Source organism: Vicugna pacos, chromosome 13 (genome assembly GCF_048564905.1).
Source record: "Vicugna pacos chromosome 13, VicPac4, whole genome shotgun sequence".
Lineage (NCBI taxonomy): Eukaryota > Metazoa > Chordata > Mammalia > Artiodactyla > Camelidae > Vicugna > Vicugna pacos.
The window spans coordinates 17805421-17830931 of NC_132999.1; the positions used below are offsets into that span (position 1 = coordinate 17805421).

A 25511-nucleotide genomic window follows, 5' to 3' on the forward strand; every position below is an offset into this window, starting at 1 on the left:
TTCTTATAGATAACAGATTCTTTTTAAAGTTTGAATCCCTGTCCTTTGTCTAAGCCGAAGAAATCACATGTCTTTCCTGCCTGATCACTCTTTCAAAGTATATTCAGATGTCAATATATAGAGTCTCTATGATTGATTTAAGAATTGGCCCCGGGTAGTCAAGAAGTCATTGGGAAATACTACCCAAGAGAGAGTCTTCTTAAACGCTTTTTTTTTTTTTAATTTCAAATTGGAATTTTACTCACTGTTTCTAAAACCCCTTGGAAATTTTAAACTAAAATCTGTTTCCTTACCGAAACTTTTTTTCCTCCTTCACGCGCGCACTCTGCTTTGTTATTGTAGGGTGGTTCATGTGGGCTGGGCTGCTGGAATTGATTGTTTTCATGTAGAAAAAAGTTGTTAAAGGATCTGTTTGTTCTTCAAGACACATATAAAGAATCACATGGAGTCAGCAAACATACCAGAGAAGAAACAATTTCTAGGCCAAATTGTAGGGCCTACCAATCTTGGCAGGGTTCCTGAAGCAAAGAGCGGACTTTGGGGCCCATAATGAGGCTCTATTCAGCAGGCCGGTGTGGCTGGGTCAGGAGAAGAAGGGAGGAGGAGGAGGACACATCCCAGGCACCAGGGATGATGTGGACCTAGTCCTCATTCAGCCCGCACTTAATTTACAAGGTCGAGAACAGACACCAGGACACACCAAAGAGACTGAATAAAAACGGCTGTATTTTTATGTATTTTTAATACAAATCCAAGAAGTCTGGCACCACCATATATTCCCCTAGATTAAAGCCTTTCTGGGAGTCATCAATACACAGAGTACGCACAGCTGACAGTTCCAAATCTGGACCATTTCCTGCACACATGTTCAAGATGGGCAGAGATCTCGCGGTGACGGATGTAACCTCCATTGCCCCCAGTCTAGGGGCGGATGGAAACCTGAACCGCTTCGGAAAACGCTGAGTGTATGCTGCACAGATCGGAGTTTGTCTCTGGGTTAGAATGATATCATCACACACAGCTGCCTGAAGCCTCAGACACCGCGACAGACAGCTCGATGGGGCTGGGGTGGGGGCTTATTCAGCCCGTGGCGGGCAAGGCAAGCCCGCCTTCACACACGCAGCCCTGCCACAACACCTCTGCACACAGAACCTCAGAAGCGTTGTCACTGGAGATGGGGTTCGTTGGGTTTTGAGAAACAGAAGTTAAACAAGCATCAGTACGTTAAGCCTGCTGTGTAGCCCCTGCGCTGGCCAGGTGGTTTGTAAGCGTTAAGCGGGTGCACCAGCGCTTGCAGTTGGTAGAACCGCAGTAGTGAAGCCTTAAATTTAAACTTCAGATATTCAAAAGGCAATCATTTGAAAGCTAAATCAGCCACGTAAAAGTGGACTAGGTCCACAGACACAAGGTCTTCAAATTAGTCTGAGTTTGAAAGAAAATCAGGTTGAGATGTCTAGGGACTGAATGCAAACAGCAACTTGGACTCCCATGGCATTGGTTTGATACGGAGTTCGTAAAGTTTGGTGGCCATAGTACATGGAGAAGACTTGAGGAACATTTCCAAATGGTCAAATTAGCAGTTGGCTAATAATTTCCAATTACCTATGAAGCTGTACACCCTGTTTCTGAGAATATGCATTTATTTCGAATTTTTTCCAAACAGGTCTGCATTATTTCCTAAGAAATCGAAATTAAATAATTCCTTTTTCCTAAAATCATGACCAGTGACCCATTCACGGCATTTCCAATTGAGGAATGAAGAGAGCACATCTGCTGATAAATATCTTGATGTGACAGGGAATGGTGGCAGTGAAGGAGGACTCGGAGGACTCAGGTACAAAGCCTTGACTTAGGGTGGGTGAGTCCACAGAATCCCAGCTGGGCTCATTCATGCAGCACATACTCAGTCGCCTGCTGCATGCCAGTGCTGTGTTGGGCACTGGGACGCATGGTCTACTTGAGATTTAAACTGGTGGTCCCTAGAAACGCAGAGAAGCCTAAGGCAGCAGTGGGGCCTCGAGACAATAAACAGCGGGGTGGGAAGAGCTTTAGAGAAAGAAAAAAGGACAAGACTGAGGGTGCCAGAGGGAGAGAAGCAAGAAATAGCAAACCAGCCTGGGAGCAGCAGCGAGAGAAAGCGGAGACTAGCTATAACAGAGCCTTGCAAGGGGCAGAATGAAGGGGGCAAGAGAACTCAGGAAGGGGACTGAGACAGAAGCCAAGAGAAGACACAGAAGCGGAGAGTACCTGAGACAGAGTTAACGAGAGGGCTCTGAGCCAGAAGCAAGAGGTGAGGAGAAGCTGGGTCTTCTGGGTCTTTTTTTTCCCCTGCTGAATAGAGCCTTGATTATAGTGTTACCCAATGTCTGATAAATTTCAGTCTATTTTCTTAACATTTCATGATGAGAACTACATGAATGCAAAAGGCACCCCAAAGCTAAGAACCTTGAGTCAAATGTGGGAGAAAAGCTCCTACCATAGGTGCAGTTAACACCCCAATTTCGCTATAATATTATAAAGTGTGATATTTCCAAAAAAATATTTTTAGCCATCAGGTTTATTTTGGTTCCCACTCCAGCTCAGTGAGCCTAATGTGAGTCCTTTTTTTTTTTCCCCCTCCAGTAACAGCTGTTCTTTTGAACCTTCTGAATAGGCATCTGATTTAGATTTGAAGGAAGTCATTTTAGAAGCTGGTGCAGACTCCCAGAAGCACAACTCGGATAAATTCAAGCCATGCACCACAGGCTTCTTTAAAAAGCAAGAAATCTGGCAACCAGCAAGGAATCAGAGTTACTGTTAAATCTGAACCCAGTGGACACATTTTCCTCCTTCAGGCTGTAAATTCAGGCGTAAGTGGTTTCAAGACCATTCCCTACTTACGAATTTAATATAGAAAATGTATCTGCAGCTCAACTATGAAAAGGGAAAAGTTTCTTTCAATTTTATTGGATCTCAGCTCCATTATGACTTTGTGGACTCTGCTGGAGAAAAACATTCTCCCATAATGAGCTTTTATATCATTAAATTGGAAATGAAATAAGACTTGATGGTAGCAGCCTCTGCAGGAACTGTCTGGCTTTTGACCCACCATATTGATGACTGGTTTGCTTGCCCACTCTGGGGCAGGGTTTTAGGTGAATGCAATAAATAAGTTTAACTTGACCAAGACTGCATTTTTGTTTCATGCAATTACTACAGAAAATTACAACAGTGAGAGATCTGAAAAGTTATTTAAGCTATTTTCTTCCCTGCTGAAAAAAAAAAAAAGGAAACGGGGCTTAAGAAATTCAAACTAGCATAGATTGAAGTGTAAACCTACTGAAAATGGTCATTTAAATACTTACAATTCCATCTCTATCTGGTGAACCTCTGTAACAAAAAGAAATTGGTAGCTATTAGGAAAATGAATCATTCTTGCTACATAGACTCAAGAACAAGAAGAATCATTAACCACCTCTCTCCCCATCTTGCGAGCTCCCACTCTAGCAAACCTGGCTAATGAAAACTACATTCAAATAAATCGACTGAGTGATATTTGAGTGGGGGGGGGGTGTATGTGCATGTGGGAGGGAGATTCTCATTAAAAACTGAGATCCAAAAGGTACCAAGTTGACGGTGCAGTGTCTTGCCCACCTTTTTTTAATAAACATTTTAAAAATTGACGTATAGTTAGTTTACAACGTGGTGTTAGTTTCAGGTGTACAGCAAAGTGATTCCGTCACACATATATGTGTATATCTTTGCCCACTTTTGAGAGGAGAATTCATGAACCGTCTGTCCCACTCAGCTGGCTTCCATTTACAACTACCACAGGGAAAGCAGACCAATTTGTTCTCTCTCGTCTTCTCCCCTATCAGTGGTCTTGAATTTCCCCTTATAAGAAGGAACTTCTATGGTATTTTTCAACCTACTTTGAGAATCTATACTTTCTTCCATATTTCCATATTTACTACTCCTTTGATTACGGAGGAGCAGGAAATGGAGGGCAATTTTGCTAAGTGGCTCATGTTGATGACTAACGTCCAGGGTATTGGATCCATGGTGGCACAAGGCTGCCGTGCTGAAGAGTCTGGGCTTTAGAGCAGGATGAATCTACATGTCCAGACTCCACCTCTTATTAGTTCTCTGACCCTGAACACATGACTCAACCTCTCTAAGCCTTTTTAAATATAAGGAGTATACATAATTTATAATAGTTCCTGGCACATACTGAGTATTCAAACATGTTTGTTCGTTATGTTTTTTTCCCCTCTTCCATGACGTCTCTCCATTAGGAACACAAAACTGCCCACTTGCAACCCTGTTAGACTTTATAGCAATAGAGGAAAGTATTATTATTGTTGCTTTAGAAAACTGAATTGGAGGAACCAGAGAAAGGGAGAAGGAAGAGAGAAGTCACTGTAACTTTGTAATGTCTTATTTTAATTCATTTTGTAAGGAAGCTTGAAAAATGTTATTCTATTAACATGAAGAGCAGAATTCTGCTTAGATGGGGACTTGCATTGTTTGGAGGAAAACCTTAATAAGTACTTGGGGTAGACTATGAAATCTTGAAGTTTGGTGTGTTTGGAATTGTTCTTTAAGAGGTGGGACAGAGTCACAAAATTCTTTATTGCTCCATAGGATGGGGCAAAGGAGAGAGAAGAGGAGAGAAACAGAGAGAGAAAGAGAAATGCAGAGTTGGTGTGACATACTCTTGGCTCCAAGATGTGATTCTCAGCCAAAATTAGCAGAATATTCTACTTGGATTACAGAGGAGTGCATTATTTTTCATAATCAGTTCTGTGTTCATGTGGATGCAAGGCTGAATCAGTGATACAGGGACTAGAAGCAGGGAGGACCCCGATAGTGAAAGACCATGAGAGTTGACAGAAATGTTTGGATATTTGCCAACTATGGGAATTAGTTGGTTCAAAGGAATTCCATCTAAGAAAGTTAGGAAAAGTCTTAGCCAATAAGAGTTATAATTCACTGATCAAATACTGAGTGCTTACATTGGGTCAGGCACTAGGCTAGGATCAGGGGTTAAAAATAATGAAGGAGACATGGTCATCAGAGAGAGAAGGCGATGGGCAGGTAAAGCCAGTGGGTTCTTGTGGCCACCATAAGCCCAGGTTGGCTGGAAAGCACAGAAGACAGGTACCAACCCACACTCATCGAAACCAATTTTCCTTATCAGATTTATACATTGCAAGAAATAAGCATTTCTTACTAGGATTTCAGCCTTGGCTAAAGAAATTGAGAGAGAGGTGATTGTATCACCTTCGGGGTAGATAATCCAGAGGCGCTGATCCTAGCGGGGTTGTCTTTGGGGCAGGTAACGGATGTGGAGAAGGCAAGGCTCTGGAGATAGGCCTGGCTGTGATGTTGCCAACTATTGGCCCAGGTAGAAGGGCATATTTATAGGGGGTCTTAAATGGGAGGCCACTCGATCTCATGCATATTGCAGCTATAGGGATGGTGTTTAAAAACATTTAATCAGGAGAACTGTGATTGTACATAGCAGCATTGGTGATCCTTTGTCTTATCCATTGGGAATGGGGCTGCTGCATCCCAGTGTGGTGGCAGTAAGCATGGTCTTTAAGAGCACCAGCTGCAGTGCCAGACTCCCTCGGTTCAATCAACTTAGATTTCCCAGCTGCATGACCCTGGACAAGTACTTCATCCCTTTGTGTCTTAGTTACTTCATCTATATAATAGCTGTGATAACAGCATATACCCCATAGGCCTACTAAAGGATTCAATGAGTTAATATAAATGAAAAGCCTAGAATAGTGCCTAGGACATAGTAAATACTCATTCGATGGTATCTAGAATAAAGATACTGTATACGCTGGCCTAGGATGGGGAGTAGAGACAGATTTTAGCAGCCTCAGACACTTGGGCAAATGTTCTCAATTTATTTCCTAAACCCTCCTGTTAAGCTTTATATGCTTTTTTTTTCTTTTTAACAGCAAATCCATTATATTTACTGACTTCTATTTTCTAACTAATCACCTACCAGGGACCCTTGGCGTCTATTTTTAAAAGTGACAGTCACCTCTTGCAACTACTGCCTTTTCTCTTTTACTCTCCTAGTGGTCTTGATTATAATTTTTCCCATCTATTTCTTTTTTTTTTTTCCCTGAGTGATAAAGGAATAAGCACTGGATTTTAAACTAGAATGGCTCCATGCCTCATTTTCTGGAGAGCCTTCAGCAAGTTACTTAATTCTTTTTGGCACTGATTCCTCATCTCTAAAATTGAGACATTACTTCTAACCTTATTGAATTACTGTGAGGATTAAAAAGGATATCACTGTATACAAAATACCCTTCACAGAGCCTGCCACTTAGCACCAGCTCTCTGCTTTCCTCTTTCTACCAGCCATTGTAATGATGATGATCAAATCAGGAAGCTCTGGTTCAACTTCACTCTATCTAAGGAGGTTCAATCAGCGGACCTTAGAGCTGGCAGCTACCATAGCAGGTTGCTTGGCAACCGTCACGGAGTTGCAACAGCCCTGAAAACAGTTTGCACCAACAAGGTTTCAGTGATTGCAGACCAGCATAAGCATTACCTAAAGCAAAAGGGCTAGCAAATTGCCAGAACATTTCCCCAGCTTCTGCAAGAATGGTATGTGACCTAGTTAGAGAGCAGGGGTTTCTGAAAAGCAAAGGCTTACACCAAATGACTTATCCTTTGATCATTGCTGCAGGTGGGAACTGATAGCTAATTTGCTAAGTAAATTGGGGTGCTCGAATGATAAGAAGTGAAGAAGAGATGCCTGGGATTTTACTGGCAAATATCTCCTCAGAGTACTTCACAGAGATATTGGGCATCTACCCGAAGCCGTGAGGAGCAGCTTTCACATTTTCATGATTTTAGAATTGTTGATGGAAAAGCGTGGCTTTGGTCACATACAAATGAGCTCAGCCTGCCCTGGGGAGGTTATCTGACCTCTTTTCCCATTTGAGGGAGCTTCGTTTCCTTTTTAATTTTCTTCACACACCAGAGATTATATGCAGTCAGTTACAGACACTGTCTTCCAAGAAAAACGGATTTGGTCTCTGCTAATGATGTTCTCCCGAGACGTGTCTAACAGTATCCCACACAACACGTGGCATGTTGTAGGTGACAAGAGATGCTGCTGACAGACAGACTCGTGCAGTGTCTAGCCTTTTAGGAAAATTAGATTCCGTTTAGAGTAAACTGAGGCCCATTAGAGGAAAGTATATTCCAAGGCTGTTGGCAATGCTGGACTCAAAGCCCAGATCTTCTGACTCTGCTGAACGAACCATCACCTCTTCTGATTATGTTTTGAAAACAGCAATTCCTCAAAAATTAATGGAAATCATATAATATTTAGAAAAATTTTTTCTAATTTAATCATTTAGAAAACTTTGCAAGGCCAGAGGAAATATAGTTTCCATGAAATAATTAATTACCAAAAGAAAAAGCACAAAGAAAAAGTAAGAACAGAAGACTTCACGTTTGATAACTGGATGAAAAATAGCTTTTTTGCTCCCCAATCCTTTATAGTCTTTGGTTGAAAAGCCTTTGAGATTTCAAGGTTGCTCCCTGCCTAAGGAAGGAAGCCCAGACACCTCAGTCTGGCACGTACAGCCCTTTCTATCTGGCCCTGATCTCCTTTCCAGCCTTGCCTCCCATCAACACACGTATGCAGCGGACAGGCAGACAGACTGCCCTCTTTAGCTTGTCCTGAATACCTACTTGGCTGTCCCACATCTCTGCTTTGGCTGGCATTCCCTTTGCAGGAAATACATGTCCTCACTTCTCGAAGGCCAAACTCAAGGTTCCTCCTTCTCCAAAGCTTCACTGATCATCTGTTCAAATATGAGCTTTCCCGCCCTCAAATTCCCACGAAATTCCATTTTTAATTGCTCATAAGGAACTTGCCACGTATTAATTTGTCTAAGTAGTAATAAGCGTAGTGGCCTCTGCCATTCACTGAGCACTTACTAAGTACTAGGTACCATGCTAGTCATGTCAAATGTTAGCTCTTCTAGTTACATGAAAGATACTTCAATTTGTGTGACAGGTATTTTGTCCATGAATTATAAATTCTTGGAAGGCAAGAATGCAGGGCAATACTCGGCACCCTGTGATGAAATTTATGCATGATAAAAATGTGCAGAATGAAAAGCTACAGATGAGAAACAAACGTAGCTCTCTTCCTTTTCACCTATGCCTAAACAGCTATTGATTTTCCCATTTTCTAACCTCCTTTCAGGACTTCTAGCCAAATCAGGGGTTTAATGGGCTCATTATTCTGCCATACAGAGACCACAGCAGATCTGCATTTCTACACAGTCACAGCTGACACTGAGCGCTGATGCTCTCCTCAAGTACATACGTAGAATCAGTGTCCTTTTCTTTCTTCCGTATTCCAAAGGCCTTCCTTGTACGTTTTTTCAATCCTGTGGGAAAACAACAAAAGGTCAAAGAAGTTTATTTTCTATTTGAGTGTTCCTAGCAACATTCAAGTGAACATTATTTTTAACGCTGACACACATTCGTTAACTGTGAATGTTCGAGAAGCAACGGCAGTTTCTTCATTTGTATCCGTGTGTGTGTGTGTGTGTGCAGGCACGTATGATTCATTACGATATTTTTTAACAGATGTTTATCAAGGACGTGGCACCATAATCTCTTAGCACAATCAGCAGCATAAGAATATGAAAGAATGGGAAGGAGATCAGAGCCAGGTACAGACAAGACGACAAGCTTTTCTTAGACTATTGTTACTCATCACTCAAACTGGCAATCTGTCAAGAAACCAAATCACAGATTTGAAGGACAGCAATTTCCAGGTTAGACATATTCTTGAGACTGGAATAGTTCCAAGGCACAGATTATGTAAATCATACAAGAGGGCCACATTGACCTGACACATCTCTGTATTCCATATTCCCAATTCATCTTTTTCTACTTCCTCAATTTGGTGGCTATACCAGATTTTCTGAACATACCCCAACATCTGTAATTCAGTATTTCTTTTTTCGTTATTTGGTCCTTAGCTCTGGTTGAAATGTTTTTCCTATTTTGTTTATATTTAGAACTTCAATATGGGCCTTTAAAGCCCAGTCAAATGCCACCTCCTCTGTGAGGGCCTCTCAATTCTAGTGCTGTAAGAAACTGATTATTCTGTGCTCCCCACAAATGGTGCTCTCGTGTGTATTACAATATATCAAACTATTCCACTTACTAGTTCTTTTCTCAGTTTCTCTCACAGATGGTAAGACTTTCTAGGACAGAGGCCAAGGACATCCTCTGCATGTCCCCTTTACCAAGTACAGGTACCAGATAATATTTGTTGATTTAAGATGTCTTCCAAGAAACATCATTCACGCGTTTTGGGGAAAGAAGGTGTGTCTGATTCTGGACAAACCAAGCCAGTCTTACAACTTCCATTCTTATCCTGTCAAGGGTCTGTCTGGGAACCATCTCCTACATGTCCTGCAGTTACATATGTGGCTTGTGTTTCTTGTGTTAATGAGTGTTATTCAAATATACCAAATGCCTATATATTTGAAACCTTAGACCGGTGGTTGTTACCGGTGGTTTGGAATGTCTTCTTGACAAATTAGTGCGGGAAAAGTCACTGACTTTCAGGATTTGCTTGGCACTACCAGGTGGAACAAAGGGAAAAACACTGACAAAATCAGAGATTCCATGCATGACACCTTCTCCTAAAACATGTGAGTCAGTCCAAGCCGCTCAGATGATCTGAGTCATTCATTATCTGACTCAGGATACTACTTAAATATAATCTCCAAAATGCCTTTGTTAGTCTAATTTTGCATTTGAATAGTCATTCCATTTAAGATGTTTAGGTCTTTAAAATGTCAATGTTTGTTTTAAAAAAATCTCCTCCCACATTAAGCTATTCTCCTTTACCTTCCAAATGAGGAGTTTATAGAAACTTTATTGACATTTAAACATACCCACCCATAACATTTAGGAATACCTTCCCCCTGTTCATTTTTAATTTTGATGATGAAAAACTTCTTTCTTTTCACCTTAAACTGCCTTATCCCCTTATAGGGGCAAGATACCATAGTTAAAAATCATCATTTTCTTCCTATAATTTTCTTTCAGCTTCAAATCTCTTAATTGGCTTTTCCATGTTTCTAATTCAGCTTTGGGGAACAATAAATGCGATATTCCCCAATCACTACTCATTTTTATAGGATTATAAAACAAAAGCTATTATTATCTTATGTTTTCAAATGACTATTTTCTGTAACTTGACCGTGAGATGACAGACTGTGTGCCCTACCAAATAGATCCGAAAATACAGACAGATTCCAGTCATTCTTATATTAAATTAGTAACAGAGCGGGCGATAGTAGTTTTCCATGGACTCTGTCCTGTTTTTGACCACTAAATTTGGACAATAGCCAGTAGGAACTAGGTCATGAATGTCACATGTTGTCCATTTTCCAGTGAAAAGTGCTCTGGATCAGGCTTCAGGAAAGAGTCTGTTCCCAGCATTATTTGTGTAGATGAATACAAGTCACTTTCTTTTTGTATTTCATCCCCTCAGTCTACAACAAATCAGTCAGGAATAAGGGCTGAAAGAATTTGCACATGTTCACACAATGCAACGCTGCTCTGTAGTTTTAGAAGTCCACCAGAAGTCATATTTCCCATCCACAGAATACAGCCCCATACATGGAATGCATACAGGAATACACCAAAGATGTGACATCCCAGAAAACAAACCTAATCAAACTATTGAATAAGAAAAAACACTGAAAACTTTTCCCCCTTGAAAAGTGGAAAGATGTGAGAAGTTTAGAAAAGTATGAAGAAAACTCAGAAAGACTAAAACAAAGTTATGAAATGTAAAAGTTATTCATATCTTACTAGCTCTTTGAGAAGACCCAGGAAGAGACAGTCAGACCAACTGTGTGAAAAATGAGTGGAGAGGGGTGGCCAGTGCTTTTGAGAGTTAATTTTAAAATACTCAAAAAAATTCTTCAGAAGAGAGCAATGATACTCAAAGATCTTCTAGGAATAACAAGTTTAAGACACTATAATTGATCATCTGATCAGCTTAAAACACTCTCTCCAATGATTTTTCACTTCTGACTCCAGAACTTCATGAAAAACTTAAAGTCAGTTTCTACAGTGTAATTGTTTTTAGGCTGGGTTATGAATTTTTGTCAGCTATTCTTGACCAAAAATGGGAGGGAAAAAAAACAAGTGTTTTTGAGACGTGAAGTAACTAACTTTCCCCTTGCCAATATCACAACAAAGAAAGCTGAAGAGAAAGAATTTTAACATCTTGATGATCTGGGGCCAGAATGGCTCTCTTCTCAGCTGTGGAATCGGGAACACCTTCCCATGTGTAGGCAGAACGAGATCAGTCACCTGGAAGTCTGTGCTGTGCCTCCAGCATCTCTCCACCTAATTAAGACTCCTTTAGCTTCCTTTCGTATTATGGAAGAAGCTAGTCAGAGAAGGACAACAACAACAAAACTAAAGACAGACTGATTTTTTAAGAGGGTAGGAAAGCTTGTTTCAAAATCGGTAGTCCTGATATGATGTTACAAGTTAGTGAAATAAAGCAACAGATGCAGAAACTGACAATAGTGATAGCACAAATATATATAGCAACAATGACAGCCACCATTAGTGAGGTCCTACCTATAAGCCAGGTACCAGTGGCTTTGCATATGTTGACTCATTTAATTTTCTTACAAACTTTTTGAAAAGTAGGATGTGTTTTCTTTTCAAATGATGAGCCTGAGGGTTTACCTGAGTTGAGTTTTATTATCATCATCTCCACTGATCCCCAAAGTTCTGTCCTGGGCTCCTTTACACCTACTACCTGCGGCAATTTCATTCACTCCCATGCTTTCATGTTCCATCTGCATATAGATGAATCCTGAATCTATAGGTCAGACCCAGTGCTGTCTCATAAGCTTCTGGATTTATAATGCTTCTCATACTCAGGCTTCTACAAATAGACATCAGATTTCTTTGAAAGCCTTTAGGCACCACATTGTGTGTGTGTGTTTGTTTGTGTGTGTGTGTGTGTGTGTGTGTGTAGGTAATCAAACCTGCAAATGTATATCCAATCGTTTAGTTGACAATTACTTTCTGAATAAAATCTTCTTTACAATGAAATAGTTCTCTGTGAACTAATGAGTAGATAAACAAAAGGCAGTATACCCATACAGTGGAATATTATTCAGTCATGAAAAGGAATGGACTGACACAGGTTACAATAAAAATGAACCTTGAAAACATTATGCTAAATGAAAGAGGCAGATACAAAGAACCACTGATTATATGATTCCATTTATGTAAAATATACAGGGTAGGCAAATTCATTGGTACAGATAGCAGACTAGAGGTTGCCAGGGGCTGGATGCAGGCAGAATGAGGAGTGACTGTTTAATTGGTACAGAGTTTCCTCTTGGGATTATACAAAAGTCCTGGAACTAGATGGTAGTGATGGTTACACAATACTGAGAATGTAGTAAACACACTTTAACATTACAGGTTTTATGTCATGTGTATTTCACCGCAATAAAAAAAATGGAATAGTTCAAGTCAGATTATTCTGTGATCATGGGGGTAAAAGATGGGAGGGAGTGAAGAAGAAAGAGACAAGGCAGATTGGCTTAAAGTTTGGGTTGGTTTTGTTTTGTTTTGTTTGTTTTGTTTTGTTTTGTTTTGCTTAAGTTGTGAAACAGTTAGTAAAGAAATGAGGAGCTGTTTAGTCACAAATCTGTGTTCATGATGACCTCCCTGATCAAGAAAGTGATATTTCCATGAGAATTTACAACAACAACAAAACCTTCAGGTTTTTGCTTGCTTTGTTTCATATCTTCCATTGTTGTTGTTGTTGTTGTTGTTGTTGTTGTTTTACTTACAACTGAAATATTTTTTGCTAAAAATGAAGACTGGTTCTATAGATGGACAGGTTGAGGTAACAGTCCTGGAGCTGAGTCCAGAACAGGAGAAATCAAGGTGAGAGCATCCTATAGGTAGAGGCTGAGGACCTACCCCACAGAAGATGCTGCTGGCTTTCACCAGAGATGCTGTCCTGCCACATAAGACTGTAAGCTGGGGAGTCCTGCCAATACCTCTTCCTTTCTCTCCTTGTCCTAAATTCATACCATTCCACTGCTAGCTGGTAAGACGGCAAGAGGCCAAAGGTAGAATAGTCACCATCCTATCTGCATGCTGGCAACAAACTGGTATATCTCTCAGCTAACTTTAAGGGGCTGGGATGGGGAGAGATGTGGGGCAGGTACAAGAGAAGGGGAGAAGAGCCAAAGACAAAGCCAGGTTTTAACGCTGGGGGCGGTGGGGCTGGGGGGTGAGCCTGTGGCGGGGAGGCGGACATTCTGTGTATTTGACTGTTGGAGAAGACAGCTCCTTTGTAAGGACTAGTTTTTGATGACCTTCCTCACTCATCTCAGTCTTGCTTACACTTCGCTTTCACTAACAGCTCTTTGTCATGATGTTAAGACCCCCATATAAGCATGCTGCCTTTAAAACTGCTGAAAATGTACTACTTTTAGGGATCATGTTCCTGGGGCGTACTTAGTCCTTCTGCTTCCCATCCCTACATAAAAAGTGCTCTTGAGCAGAGCTTGGGCAAAATTAGGCCTGGGCACAAAGTCAGCTGTAAGAGTGACCAAGCGCTTTGGAAGAGGAGCCCCAGGAGGAGGAAAGGGGACAGTGACAGAGGTTTAGGGTCAGTATGCAAAACACAGTTCATGGAGGAGTAGAAACCATCTTCTCATGTATCCCCCCCAGAAGCATGAAGACGCCCCTCCCAGGAGCAGAGCAGGAGACATGGTGGCAGGGAGCAGAATGCGTGGCCTTCTTTAGACTCCAAAGATCTGGGATCAGATTGCAACTTGACCTTTTACTCGTTGTCACTTGCAACAAAATGTACAGAGAATCTGAGAGGCACTGTGTTACATGTTAGGATTCATGTTTTCACAGGAAGAGGGGTTTAGAGGAACAACCTCAGGTTTCCCATCTGTAATCACCAGGAGTAAGGGGAAGGCAGGGCTGGTTCACTGGGTCCCTCGGATGTGCCAGGCACCATGCTACACACTTTCACAAGCCATCTCTTTCAGCAAGCCCAGAAGGTACTACTAACCTCTATTTTAAGGATTAAAAAACAGTCTCAAAGTGATTAAGCTACTTTTCAAGATCACCAAACAAACAAGCTAGGTAAGACCAAGATGCTGAGCCAGGTCTACTTGTCTCCAAGCCAAGTAGCTTCTTCCACGTGGTCTGATGAGTCTCACGAGACCCAGGGCCCTCCCTGGTACACATCATACACAGCATCCATATATGTTTAACAGTTAAAAAAAAAAAGCTGCTCGATGTTTGTATAATTAAAACGAAAAACAAATGACTTTTCCTAATGTTTGCAATCTACATCCCACTGACGTTCAAGTTTGGGGATATTTATTTGTGTACATAGAGGTCTTCGGAAAGGAGGAGGAGCCCTAAACTGCAGGGTGGGGTGGGTCTATCTGAATTCGGCCAGGGAACAGAAACTCAGGGGAGGGCTGTGGTGCGACTTCACAATTTCAGGTGAAGAATGTGTACTACAATGGCACATTGGAAAGTTGAATTTAGCCCCAAACGCATATCATAAACAAAAACCAATAGATGTAATTTGTTTAAGTACTTACAATGTTTCAGAAATTGGTCAGGAACTTCCTTATTTTGATTCAACACGACCTTATGAGGTGGGAGTTATTACTGCATTGATTACACACCACAGGGCAAGAGGAATGTCCCCTCTGCCTGCCGCCAGAGTCCACCCCTTCATGTCTTTGGAATATCTTCCCGTTAGTCATCACAAGTCATTTTGCGCTCTTATCGAAAAACAAAAACAAAAAACAAAACCTTGACTTTTTTTTTTTTCAATGGGAAGACATTTTTAGAGAAGTTAGGCTGCACATTTCCTAGACACAAAGACTGGATTTTGCACTTTTAAATCTTTGTATGCTGCCCAGTGAACATAAGGAGATTCCATAAATGTTTGCTAAATGGATTATTTCTGTAATAAACGTAAATTTTCAGCTTGAGTCTTTGTCAGCTTGGAGGGTTACTCAAAGGTGAATCACATGTAATGGAATTACATATTTTCTGTAGGAACTCAGGCCAAACATTTAGTCTCAGTAATAAAAAAACCAGGCAAATATAATTGCCCTGGGCAGAATGCTGCATAGTGACGGCAACTCTCACTGGCAATATCTATTCATTACGGTGGCCACTGTTATTTCTGTCAAATGCCTTGAGTATTAGCTTTTCCTCTAAGTTTTAAATATAGGTACTATAATTCAATTCAGATTCTTTGTCCTAACAAGGTTTTACCAAAAAATGTAAGACCAGTTGAGATGGAGGCCAGTCCCATGGTTTTTTATGATATTTACAATTTTCAGTGCCTGGACTACTGCCTAAGATATGGGAAATGCTTAATGGAGGTGAGTACCAGGAAATATGAAAAGTCAAATTCAGTGTCGAGCAGTACCTGGCACATGGTAGTCACTTAACAAATAATTGTTGATTGTTCTACGTATTTGCAAATTTAATCCAAACTGCTCATAATTGGTTCGCTGGGTCCCTCGGATGGCCCTGCCGTCCCCTTACTCCTGGTGATTATAGATGGGAATGATGGCCATGTGCTCTTCGGTCTGAATGCTTTCCCTTCATTTTTATGTGACTCAGAGGAAATCCAGGTGCTCTTTGTACTTAGTCAGCACAGAGCCTGTTTACAATGTGGTGCCCCATCATTCTGAGCTGAGCCTATCGGGGGAAATACGCATCTTAATGACACACTCCATTAGTACTGGATGGACTGCAAAGGAGCCAGATATGCACAGCACCTTGAAGTTCAGATGTGAGATATGGGAGTTCATCTTAGTGCACTGAAATGGAGGTGGCCATCAGGCAACAAAGACATCAAGGGCTAAAATACTAAAAATAGTCATGACTTTTTAAAAAAAGAAATGCTTGACTTTTGGTGACATGAAGAAAATGTTGAAGAGAAAACGGTCATGGAACAGGTATGCCACAGAAGGACTTAGTGCTTGCTCCACCAAGGTCAATGTAATGAAGGAGCTGAGTGGAATTGGGAAGAATTTTAAGCAAGTGAACAATTTCTATTAAGCTTTAAATACAGTAGCAAGATCATGGGAAGAATATGTAGTTGTTTAAAAAAAAATGTAAGAGCTTATTTGAGCTCCAAATAACTTGGGTTCAAATTCCATTTTCAGTACCTCCCAGGGCAAGTTACATCACTTGTACTGTAGTCTCAGCTTTCTCAGCAATCTATCATAAAAGGTTTCTGTAAAGTTTACATGGGTGTAAAAGCTTTATATCAGACCTAAAATATATTGTGCAGATATATTGTATGCAGATCCCGCTTGCTATTCTTGCAGTTTTGATAGTTACAAAGCAACTAGAAATCAACTCTTTTAACTAATTATGTAAAAGTAACCAAACGCCTGATTTCAGCACTTCTAGCCCCTCCATAGCTCTAGCCCTTTAGAAATAAAAATACAACATCAAAACTTGAAAATAATCCAACTTTTCCAAATCTCCAGCTTTTCCAGGGCACATTAATCACCAAAACCAAGATTAAGAACTGTAATTTACTAACATCTATCGTAAAAGATCAGAGGGAGATAAAAAATCCACAGGAAGAAATACAACTATCTCCTGAAGCAGGAAAATCCATCACTGATGAAGCCTTCACTATGTGTAAGTCTATTGCGGACTTTCATCAGCATGATTTGAAAGTAGGCCAGTGTTCCTTTTACTTGGATTAGGGCATGCAGAATTTGCAGTTTCCTCCCCCCACCCAATGGGGAGACACATAGGCCCTGCTTAGAGACTAACACTTCAGACACTAGTGAAATTAATTTGACCTGTTCCCTGAGAACCTTGTTCTGTCAAGTGGTTTTCCTCTTCTTGCCTCTTTCTCTCCCGCATTCCGTCTCCCCACATTCATCGATTCTCTCCCCTCTGTCTCCAGTCCCTCCCCGGCCCGACATGACACCTCGACAGAACTGAAGTTAATGACCCAGCGCAGAAGGACTGGTTTTCAGGAATAAACAGAAAAATTCAATTGAATTGCAATTCACCAAATCTCATTTTCAAAATGCTCCGCTCTTAACAAGAAAATAAATGAAAGCAAACTGCACAGTAATGGAAATGCTTTTCGTGGGCTCCTGTCTTTTTACATTTCATCCAGAGAGGAAGGAGCAAGTCCTTTGGTAAAAATCTCTAAACTGTTACTTCATGTACCACTGAGTGAGGTGAATTAAAAGTCTTTAAAGGTGAATTTAAAAAAGAAAGCTGGAACATGTCTTACATAAAATCGTTTTGGTTTAATTCTAACCTATTATGTGGAGGCAGAGAGGTGAACAGGAAGGGAGATTTACATGGCACGGCCGACTCAATACACCACAGGCCACTAGCCAATTTTATTTAGTAAGAATCCATGAAGTCTACTTCTTCAAAGATCAGTTACTCAAACCTGAAAACACCCCCTTTTGATTACGTAGTTGTCACCCATTTTAGCTCCTCCTTACCTACACATTGATGGGACATATGCATAAATGAGTGGTATTTAAGATGAAGATTGACATGAGATAAGGCTGTCAGGAGCCAGATCATGTGAAGGTCAAGTTAAGGACTTTATTTTAAAAAAAACTGGGGGGGGATAGTTAGGTTAATTTATTTATTTTTCTTGATGGAGGGACCAGGGATTGAACCCAGGACCTCATGCATGCTAGGCACACACTTTACCACTGAGCTATACTCTCCCCCCAGGTTAAGGACTTTAGATTGTAAGTGCAACGGGTAGCCATTGAAAGCAAAAGGAAAGTGACATCATCTAAATAATCTTTTTTTTCCCACCAACAATGTCTATTATTAGTACCAGAAAGCCCCGATAGTAATTAATTGTATCATGGTCACTGTGACGTGCTAAACACATAACTTGTCTTTCCTAGACCATCAAAAGACAAAATCACATTGAGTATTGTTTTAATGTCAAAAGTATTATTCTGTACCAATTATTTGAAAACCAGCATATGAGTGGGCTCTAAAGTGAAATAATTTCCAGAATAACTGAATACCCAAATATTTCTTCCCACTTAAGAGTTTACTCTTTGTGACAGTATGTAATTATACCAATTTTGTCAATCCTAATTGAGATTCAAACTAATTAAGAACCATCAAACTAATTAAACTCCCATAACTCCTGAACTCAAACTCCTCACAGAGTTTTGTTGCATTTGCAGTCAGCCCCCAAATTGGATTCTAGCTTTACCACTAACCAGCTGTGTGATGCTGAAAAAAATCAGCTAATCTCTCAAGAACTCAGCTTCCTGAACTAGAAAATACCTGCATTACATGACGCTTGTTAGTGTTAAACGAGAAAATGGATTTGAATATGTAAATGAAATGCTACCCAGGGAAGAAGTAATATCATTATTTATTCGTATAACTATTAGTATCATTTTAATTGAAGGTTGAAAATAGTCAACTGTAAAAATAAAGTATCTAATTCAACATAAATACTAAGATCTCTCTCTTGTTAGTATGAAAAGGGGAGGAAAATCCATTTTCCCTAGAAGAGTGTATTTTCCAATGTCTTCCTCTGGATGGCATTAACTTTAAGATTCTTATAAAATCTTGCTTAGTTGCTTTTCAGCAATCTATCAAGATAAGACAAGTATTCACACGAAGCATGGATAATCTACACGGAACTTCCTCCTTAGCCAGTTCCTTTGCCAGGGGTTCCCTCACCAAGTAAAATAGTGCCATCGTCCCCCAGGACGCTCCATCTGGAAATCTAAGAAGAACCTTTGACTCCTTTCCCTCCCGCTCCACAACAGGTCCGTCAGTGAGTGCTGATAGCTCTCTTTCTTGTGTACATCCAATCTGTTTACCCAGGCTCCTTCCACCTCCTGAAGCTACCACCTTCAAGACATGCCCTCTAAAATTGCTGTGGAAGGGAGAGAAATCATGAGGGAGTCACTGTGGATGCTTTAGCATCGCAGCCAGGGAGAGACACAGTTCTGCTTCTATACCATTGACCAGAAGGGTTTTGGCTTATGTACCATATGACTTCACCTCGATGTCAGAGATGCTGGAAAACAAAGTCCCTGGCTGGGAAGCCACTCCCCTGCAACAGTTCTGCATGGTGGAAAGGGAGCTTGGCTCTCTAGAAGTCAGCTAGCTGTCTCCTCCAGTCCCTACATGGATAAGCCACCCCTCCCATTACCACTTCTCTGCAGCCCAGAGCTCTAGTCCCACATAATGAACTGGCTCTGACACTTGCTACTTGTGTTCCCATGGATAAATGTATGCTTCTCTTAACCTCAATATTCTCACCCATAAAATGGACCCTATCTCATAGGATTATTATGAAAACTAAGTAAATCACACGTGTAAGCTGCTCAGCAAAATCAATGGCTTGTCACAATCACTATTTTCTAGAAATCGAGTCTGAGTATAAAACTGACCCCAGAATAAATTCTTAAAATTGTTTGATTAAAAAAAAACCTATACTACGGTTCACTAAATTACCTTTCTCCTCTAAAAGTAATGGTTAAAGAAGATTTGGAGATGTTGGTTTCCTTTTCTCCCCCTAAAATCCCAATTTAAGCAAAAAACTGTTCTTGGGAGGGAGTTTTAAAAAGCTTCTATTAAAAGATGAAAAAGGGGAAACAACATGGCACAATTGATAGGCTGTTAAATCACAGAAGAGCAGGCTGGAGAGCAGCATCTGGTTTGGGAACAGAGTAGAACTGAAGCAGGGGGGTCAGAGCCACAGGTCCCCAGCCGTACAGAAAAGCAGAGCGAAGGCTGGAGTCAAACCTTCACCCCTTTACTTAGTTCAGTTCAGTTTACCATATTGCTTCATTATACTTGAGTGGGCATATGCATGTGTGAATACAAATAAATATATAATAATATGAAAAATAGAAATACAAATATGTGTACACACACAAACACACACACACACATACAGAAAGAGAGAGAGAGAACACATCAACTATCTATCTATCTCCTGTACTGCTCTAGAATACCATGCAGCTTTAGGTTTGAGTATGCGTTTTGTTTCGACTTCTAAATAGATCTCATTACTTTCTAAATGTCTAGAACAGTGTCATGAACCCCTCTTCGGCTGAATAGCATTACCCTGACAATCTGAATCACATGTCCAGTGACACAAATACCATTTTAAGCTGAAATTTGGCTTAGCATTTTGAGTAAATGTTCTGGTAAGTACTCTAAAAAGACAAGAAAGTGAAAGGTGACTTTAATGTGATACAAAAAATCAAAATAGAAAAAAAAGTCATTAGAAACAGGGTCTGTAGATATGACAAGATCCAAGTGCTGGGTCTGAATTTAGCTAATCGTGCGGTACTTTGCACAAATGCGTGTTGTTCGTCCTGAAACAGTCATGTTGACAAGAGAAGCTGTATGCAAAATTCAAAAGCTTGCTAGCATCCTAGTCAGGCTGCCCCAGATATTTCTCCCCTGAAATGCCTTTGAAAACTGCGAGTGGCCCTGGCTCCTTCTTTTTGAAAGCCACCTAAACATATGTACACACCTTGCTCCCCTCTGCCACGTGGTGTAAGCAGAGCCCCTCTCAGTGATTTCAGCAGAATTTTCAGTCTGTTCTGAAGTTACCAGAAGACAGAGCTCCTTGCTATGGTTGGCACTTAGGAGCTGGACTATCATTATTTCTCTAGTTTTACCTCTCACTGTTACTCTTCAAAATTCTGTTCTGCAACCAAATGAAAATTCTCCTCAGTCCCTTAGTAAGTGTGCCCATCTGTGGCCTGTGTGTTAGCCTCTGCTTTGAGGACTCTCTCTTTGGATCGCTTTCTCTTTAACTGATAACCATGGAAACCTACCATCCTCCTGCCGGTTCAGAAACACCCCGCCACACCTGCGGGAGGTTTTCCCTTCAGAACTGATTTTTTTCTCTTGGGTTCTTCCAAACTTAAGACTTCCCAATTGAAATGATCAAAGTTTGCCTCCTATGACAGTTTACATGGTCTTTGTTCTTCTGGATTTTAAGCACCTTGAAGACAGGACGCACTTCTCGCTCATCTTGTGCCCCATCAGTGAAGTGAATTCAGTGCCCTGCACTCGGCAGATAGTAAGTTAACGCTCACTGAGCTGAGAAAAGGGTTCCAGGCCAGGCCAAGGTGCAAGTGGTCAAAAATGACCTTCTCCATCCCTGCTGGGCACAAGCAACCAAATCAGGAGATTTCAGGTTAAGTCTTCTTCCATCATTGAGAAAAGAACCTCCACTAGATACTTGCTAATCTTCCCATGTACGAGCACATGTATCATAAATACAGCCAACATCCTATAAAGACAGCAAAGTAAATGAGAGGTAGAAGGGAAGGTAAAAGAACGTATCCAAGTGTGTCTACACAAGCAAGACGTACTAATATTTGTGTACACAACACAGAAGAGCTCCTTGGATTCCCTAAGTGCGTGTTCCCTCCTGTGTTAAGGACAGAGATAGCAACCTTATGAATCTCCTTTTACAGACTGGAAGGGCAGCAGCCAAAGAGAACGGGTCAAAATGGGAGACTAAACATAGGTGGTAACGGCAGCTGTCGGAGAGGAGACGACACATCGCATTCTTCAGAAAATGAGGGGGCTTTTATCTTCCGGCTACCAGCCCAGCAGTGCCTGACATTATTGCTGAATTATAGCATAGAGCATAAATGGTATTCTAAACGATTGTCAATACTCATAAAATTGTTTCAAATAGTTACCAAAATGTTACTTTTCACCACCAGAAATGTGTTAAATTATGTGTGATGATCTTTGCTTAAAACAAGCAATATCAGAATATTGATATATCAGAATATATATTACACACATTAAATATATAAATATATAATAAATATAACATATGTTAAAACTCCACTTTTGATAGTTCTAAAATGTAATATGTTACATTTTACATATATTATATGTAAAAAATATATATTATATGTAAAAATGTAATAATTTTCCCTCAAAAAATTAAAATCGGTGGCATAAGACTAGCTAGCCATAAGTAGCATTGATTAAACACCAGCCACTTGCATTATCTCATTAAAACTCCCAGCACTGCACTGTGATGTGGGCATAATCACCTCTGCTCTGCAGATAAGGAACAACTCTCTGAGAAGTTCCACAGCTTGCCAGTACAGCATGAACAGGAAGTGATGGGCCAGGGTCGCATCCAGACTTGTGGAACCCAAGGCCCTTGCTCCTGACCCACATGCACATGTCTGCTGGGTGGCTGAGGCGAGGGTTGGGGGGGGCGTGGTGCACACAGCGCCCAACATGCTCCCGAGGTCCGCTGGGGTTCTCTTCCTGCTTCCCCAGTCTCCTCCCAGCACTCCTGCTCCATTCTCTTGCTATCACTTTTGTAAAAACAGAAGTTGAAATTCAAGAAAATGAAGAGCAATGGTGAGAACTAAGTTGGCAATGTAGGAACGAAATATTTCCTTTGCCTCCAAGTCCTCATGTTTTGAGTAGGTTTTACCTCTGAAGAAATCAAAGAGGTTGATCAGGCGTCTCCGTGACAGAGTGTCCCCTGGTGGGGTCCGTCACTCCCCTGTCACAGAATAGATTCAGCCACACAGTCAGAAGGCAAGGGGGAAAGAACGTGCCGGTTCTATCTCTGAAGGGCCAGCTTTTATTTTAGAGATAGACACAGCAACTTCAGCTTCTTCACTTCAAACACTCTCAGCCGCCAGCTGCCAGCAACACTTATCCCACCACTGTGGTCACCCTCTGTCGCTCAGTTGTACCCAATGGTGGGCTGTGCTTGACACGGTCAGCTTGCTGTTTCACATCTGCTTAAGGATGCTCTCCGGTGTTCAGCAGGTCTTATCTCTAAGTAATACACAGTCAAAGATGCTAGGCTACCCGGCCACTGTGTGGAATGAAACTACAAGCCTTGGTCCCCCATCCTGAAGGAAATTGTCATTTGAGATAACCAAACAGTAAATATTTTGTTTTAGAAATATGAGAGAGTGATGAGGAAAGTTCATAGTTAAAGGAAGAGTATTAAAAACTCAGGCATGTTTCTTCAGCAATTAAAGCAGACTTTGGAATATCTATTTGAATTCCACTGAGAAACAAATGTAATAAAAACCCCATTACAAGACAGCACAGTTCACAGAAACGAAGGATGGCTCCAATCCTGTCTTCATCAGGGAGAATATTTTAGAGTTTCAGGAAAAACATACTCGTTAAAAATGGTCTCTCTAGCTATAAAAATTCTGGTCTTTTACTATGTAGCAGTGGGTTTTAACTTCCTTTTGGTCACAGACTCCACTGAGAATCTAATAAAAGCTTTGGATCCTCTTCCCATAAAATACTGGCCCACACACATGTCTATTAACCTGCATATTATTCCTACATTTGGGGACCAGCTAAATGTATCACGGATCTCAAGTTCAGACCCTTCCTCTTCAGGAACTAATTTTTTTCTTGCATTAATGTGTAATAATAGCACATAAGGGATCTTGGCCGAGACTACCCAGCCAAGCCGAGCAGTATGGTGAATCTTCGTCAGAAACTAAATGTTACCTAACATTTCAAAAGGAATCAGGGCCTGAGTCAGGCTCATAATCCACAGTTCCTGTCCCTGCACCCAGGATGATGAATGCTCTAAATTACAGTCAGTCAGCTGACTCCTTTGTCATGTCTCGCTCATAGAACCTCCCTATTTTTTTTCCTGGCTGGTCCAGTCATCCATCTGTTTCTATTATAAACAGCCACAGTGCTTTTGCTGGACCTGCAGATTTCAAAACTGAGTAGAAAGAGGAAAGAAAATCCCAGTTAGAACTAGAAACTAAAGACCTTGGTCATTAGCAATGATACTGGAAGGAAAAAATCAACATAGTTCCTGCCATGTGGCCCTCTCCCATATTTGATCTCATTTAAGCCGTAAGTCAGTGCTGCTAGGTAGGTCTCATCCATCTGCTTTCTACCTGTGGGTGGCCGGAGGTTCTCAGAGATTATGTGCCTTGTGTAAGGCCCCACAGTTAATAAACTGCACTAGTATTTAAATATATTTGTGTCTGACTCCAAGTCTAATATTTTTTTCTACTATATAATGCTTTTAAAAGCATTTATTTAAAAACATCTGAGATCTAACCCCATGCCTTCCAGGATCTTGAAATTATCTATGTCTGAGAGACTGCAACTCTTCCTCAGCTGAAAAGCTATGTATGGAGGGAAAAAGGTGACATACATCTCCTAGGATACTCAGGTGAATCCCAACACTGTAGTCCCACGGTCTTGGCTGAGACAAAGCAATCAAAAGCTTACTGGAGGGCTGGGCTTCCATCCAGGAGCATTCAGACGCATATTGTCTTTTCCCTCAAGACATGGCTAACTGAACCTCTGAGACAATCAGTGGTATCAGGCAGTCATGATGAAACTTCATATCCTCTTTCCACTCATCCCCAGACCCCAAATTAGCCTTCCCCCGTAATTCCTTGTAGATCAAAAGTCAAAGCCTTTATGGACTGTTGTGGCAAGAATATCAGCTTGTTTGGGGCCATAAAGGGGTCATGAGTCATTGTTTTGCTCTATCTGGGACACACCAGCTAACAGAGTCGTTTTGTGATATCTGGACTGACTGCCTCCCCCCACGTCCCATCAAAAGACAGTCTGGTACAATGACGGTGGCCCTACTCCTTAAAGTCATTCCAAGTATCTAGGTAGCAAATAAAACCACATTACAATTCTTGAGGGAGCTGTCTTATAGAGGTGCACCATCTCTTCACTTTCTTTGACAGCTTCCCATCTCTACATCTCCTTTCATTTCTCTACCTCTTGGACAAGGTAACTGAGATGAGGGAAGCAGACAGTTTGGGGGCCAATGTGTCTAGAAAACCCTGCTCCTGGAGTTCTACCTGGGAAACCACTACCAGAGAGCAACTGAATGGTCAGATAAGAAAGCCTCCAAGTCTTCCCTGATGATGTCTTTCAAAGTCACACTTAGAACTGACACCAGTTTCTCCTTTGACTCCTGTAACTCACCCGAAAACATTTAGCAAATGCTTATGAGCACTTCCTATATGCAGGAAGCTTTTAAAACACTTACATTCTCAGTTCTAGCTCCAGTGCTCAGAACTCTGGGGTTGAGACCCAGGAATTGATGCATGTTTCCCAGGTGATTCTGAGGCAGTGTGTCCATGGCTCAGTGTTTGGGAAGCTCAGGTCACATGAGCAAAGTCTAGGAGCTCTCAAACCCTACAGCAAGTTCCTACATCCTCAGCCTGCATCCCAGCTTCTTCACTGATAAGGAAAGATGAGAGCACTGAATTACCAAAACTGTCAACAGTAAGAGTCTCAGTGAATAAGCCTTCACATGCCTATAGTGTTTGCCATGCACTGTCGCAGGATGCTAGGTCCTGTGGAAGAGCTCTAGAAAGTCATCTGTCTTATATAATTCCTGCATCCAAAAA

At 41.1% G+C, this 25511-nt stretch overlaps 1 protein-coding gene across 13 annotated transcripts in view; it reads right to left on the reverse strand.

The window, feature by feature from the left end:
• Nucleotides 1–25511, reverse strand: part of SGIP1 (SH3GL interacting endocytic adaptor 1) — a 193899-nt gene that overhangs the window by 97261 nt on the left and 71127 nt on the right. For 10 of the 13 annotated variants that reach the window (XM_072974259.1, XM_072974258.1, XM_072974255.1 and 7 more), the window contains 3 exons: nucleotides 8357–8420; nucleotides 3345–3369; nucleotides 294–365 (listed from right to left, as the gene is read on the reverse strand). In XM_072974259.1, the coding sequence (XP_072830360.1) occupies nucleotides 294–365; nucleotides 3345–3369; nucleotides 8357–8420 (161 nt within the window). The remainder of the gene's footprint in view (nucleotides 1–293; nucleotides 366–3344; nucleotides 3370–8356; nucleotides 8421–25511) is intronic. The other 3 variants (XM_015240188.3, XM_072974264.1, XM_072974266.1) reach the window with 1 other exon arrangement.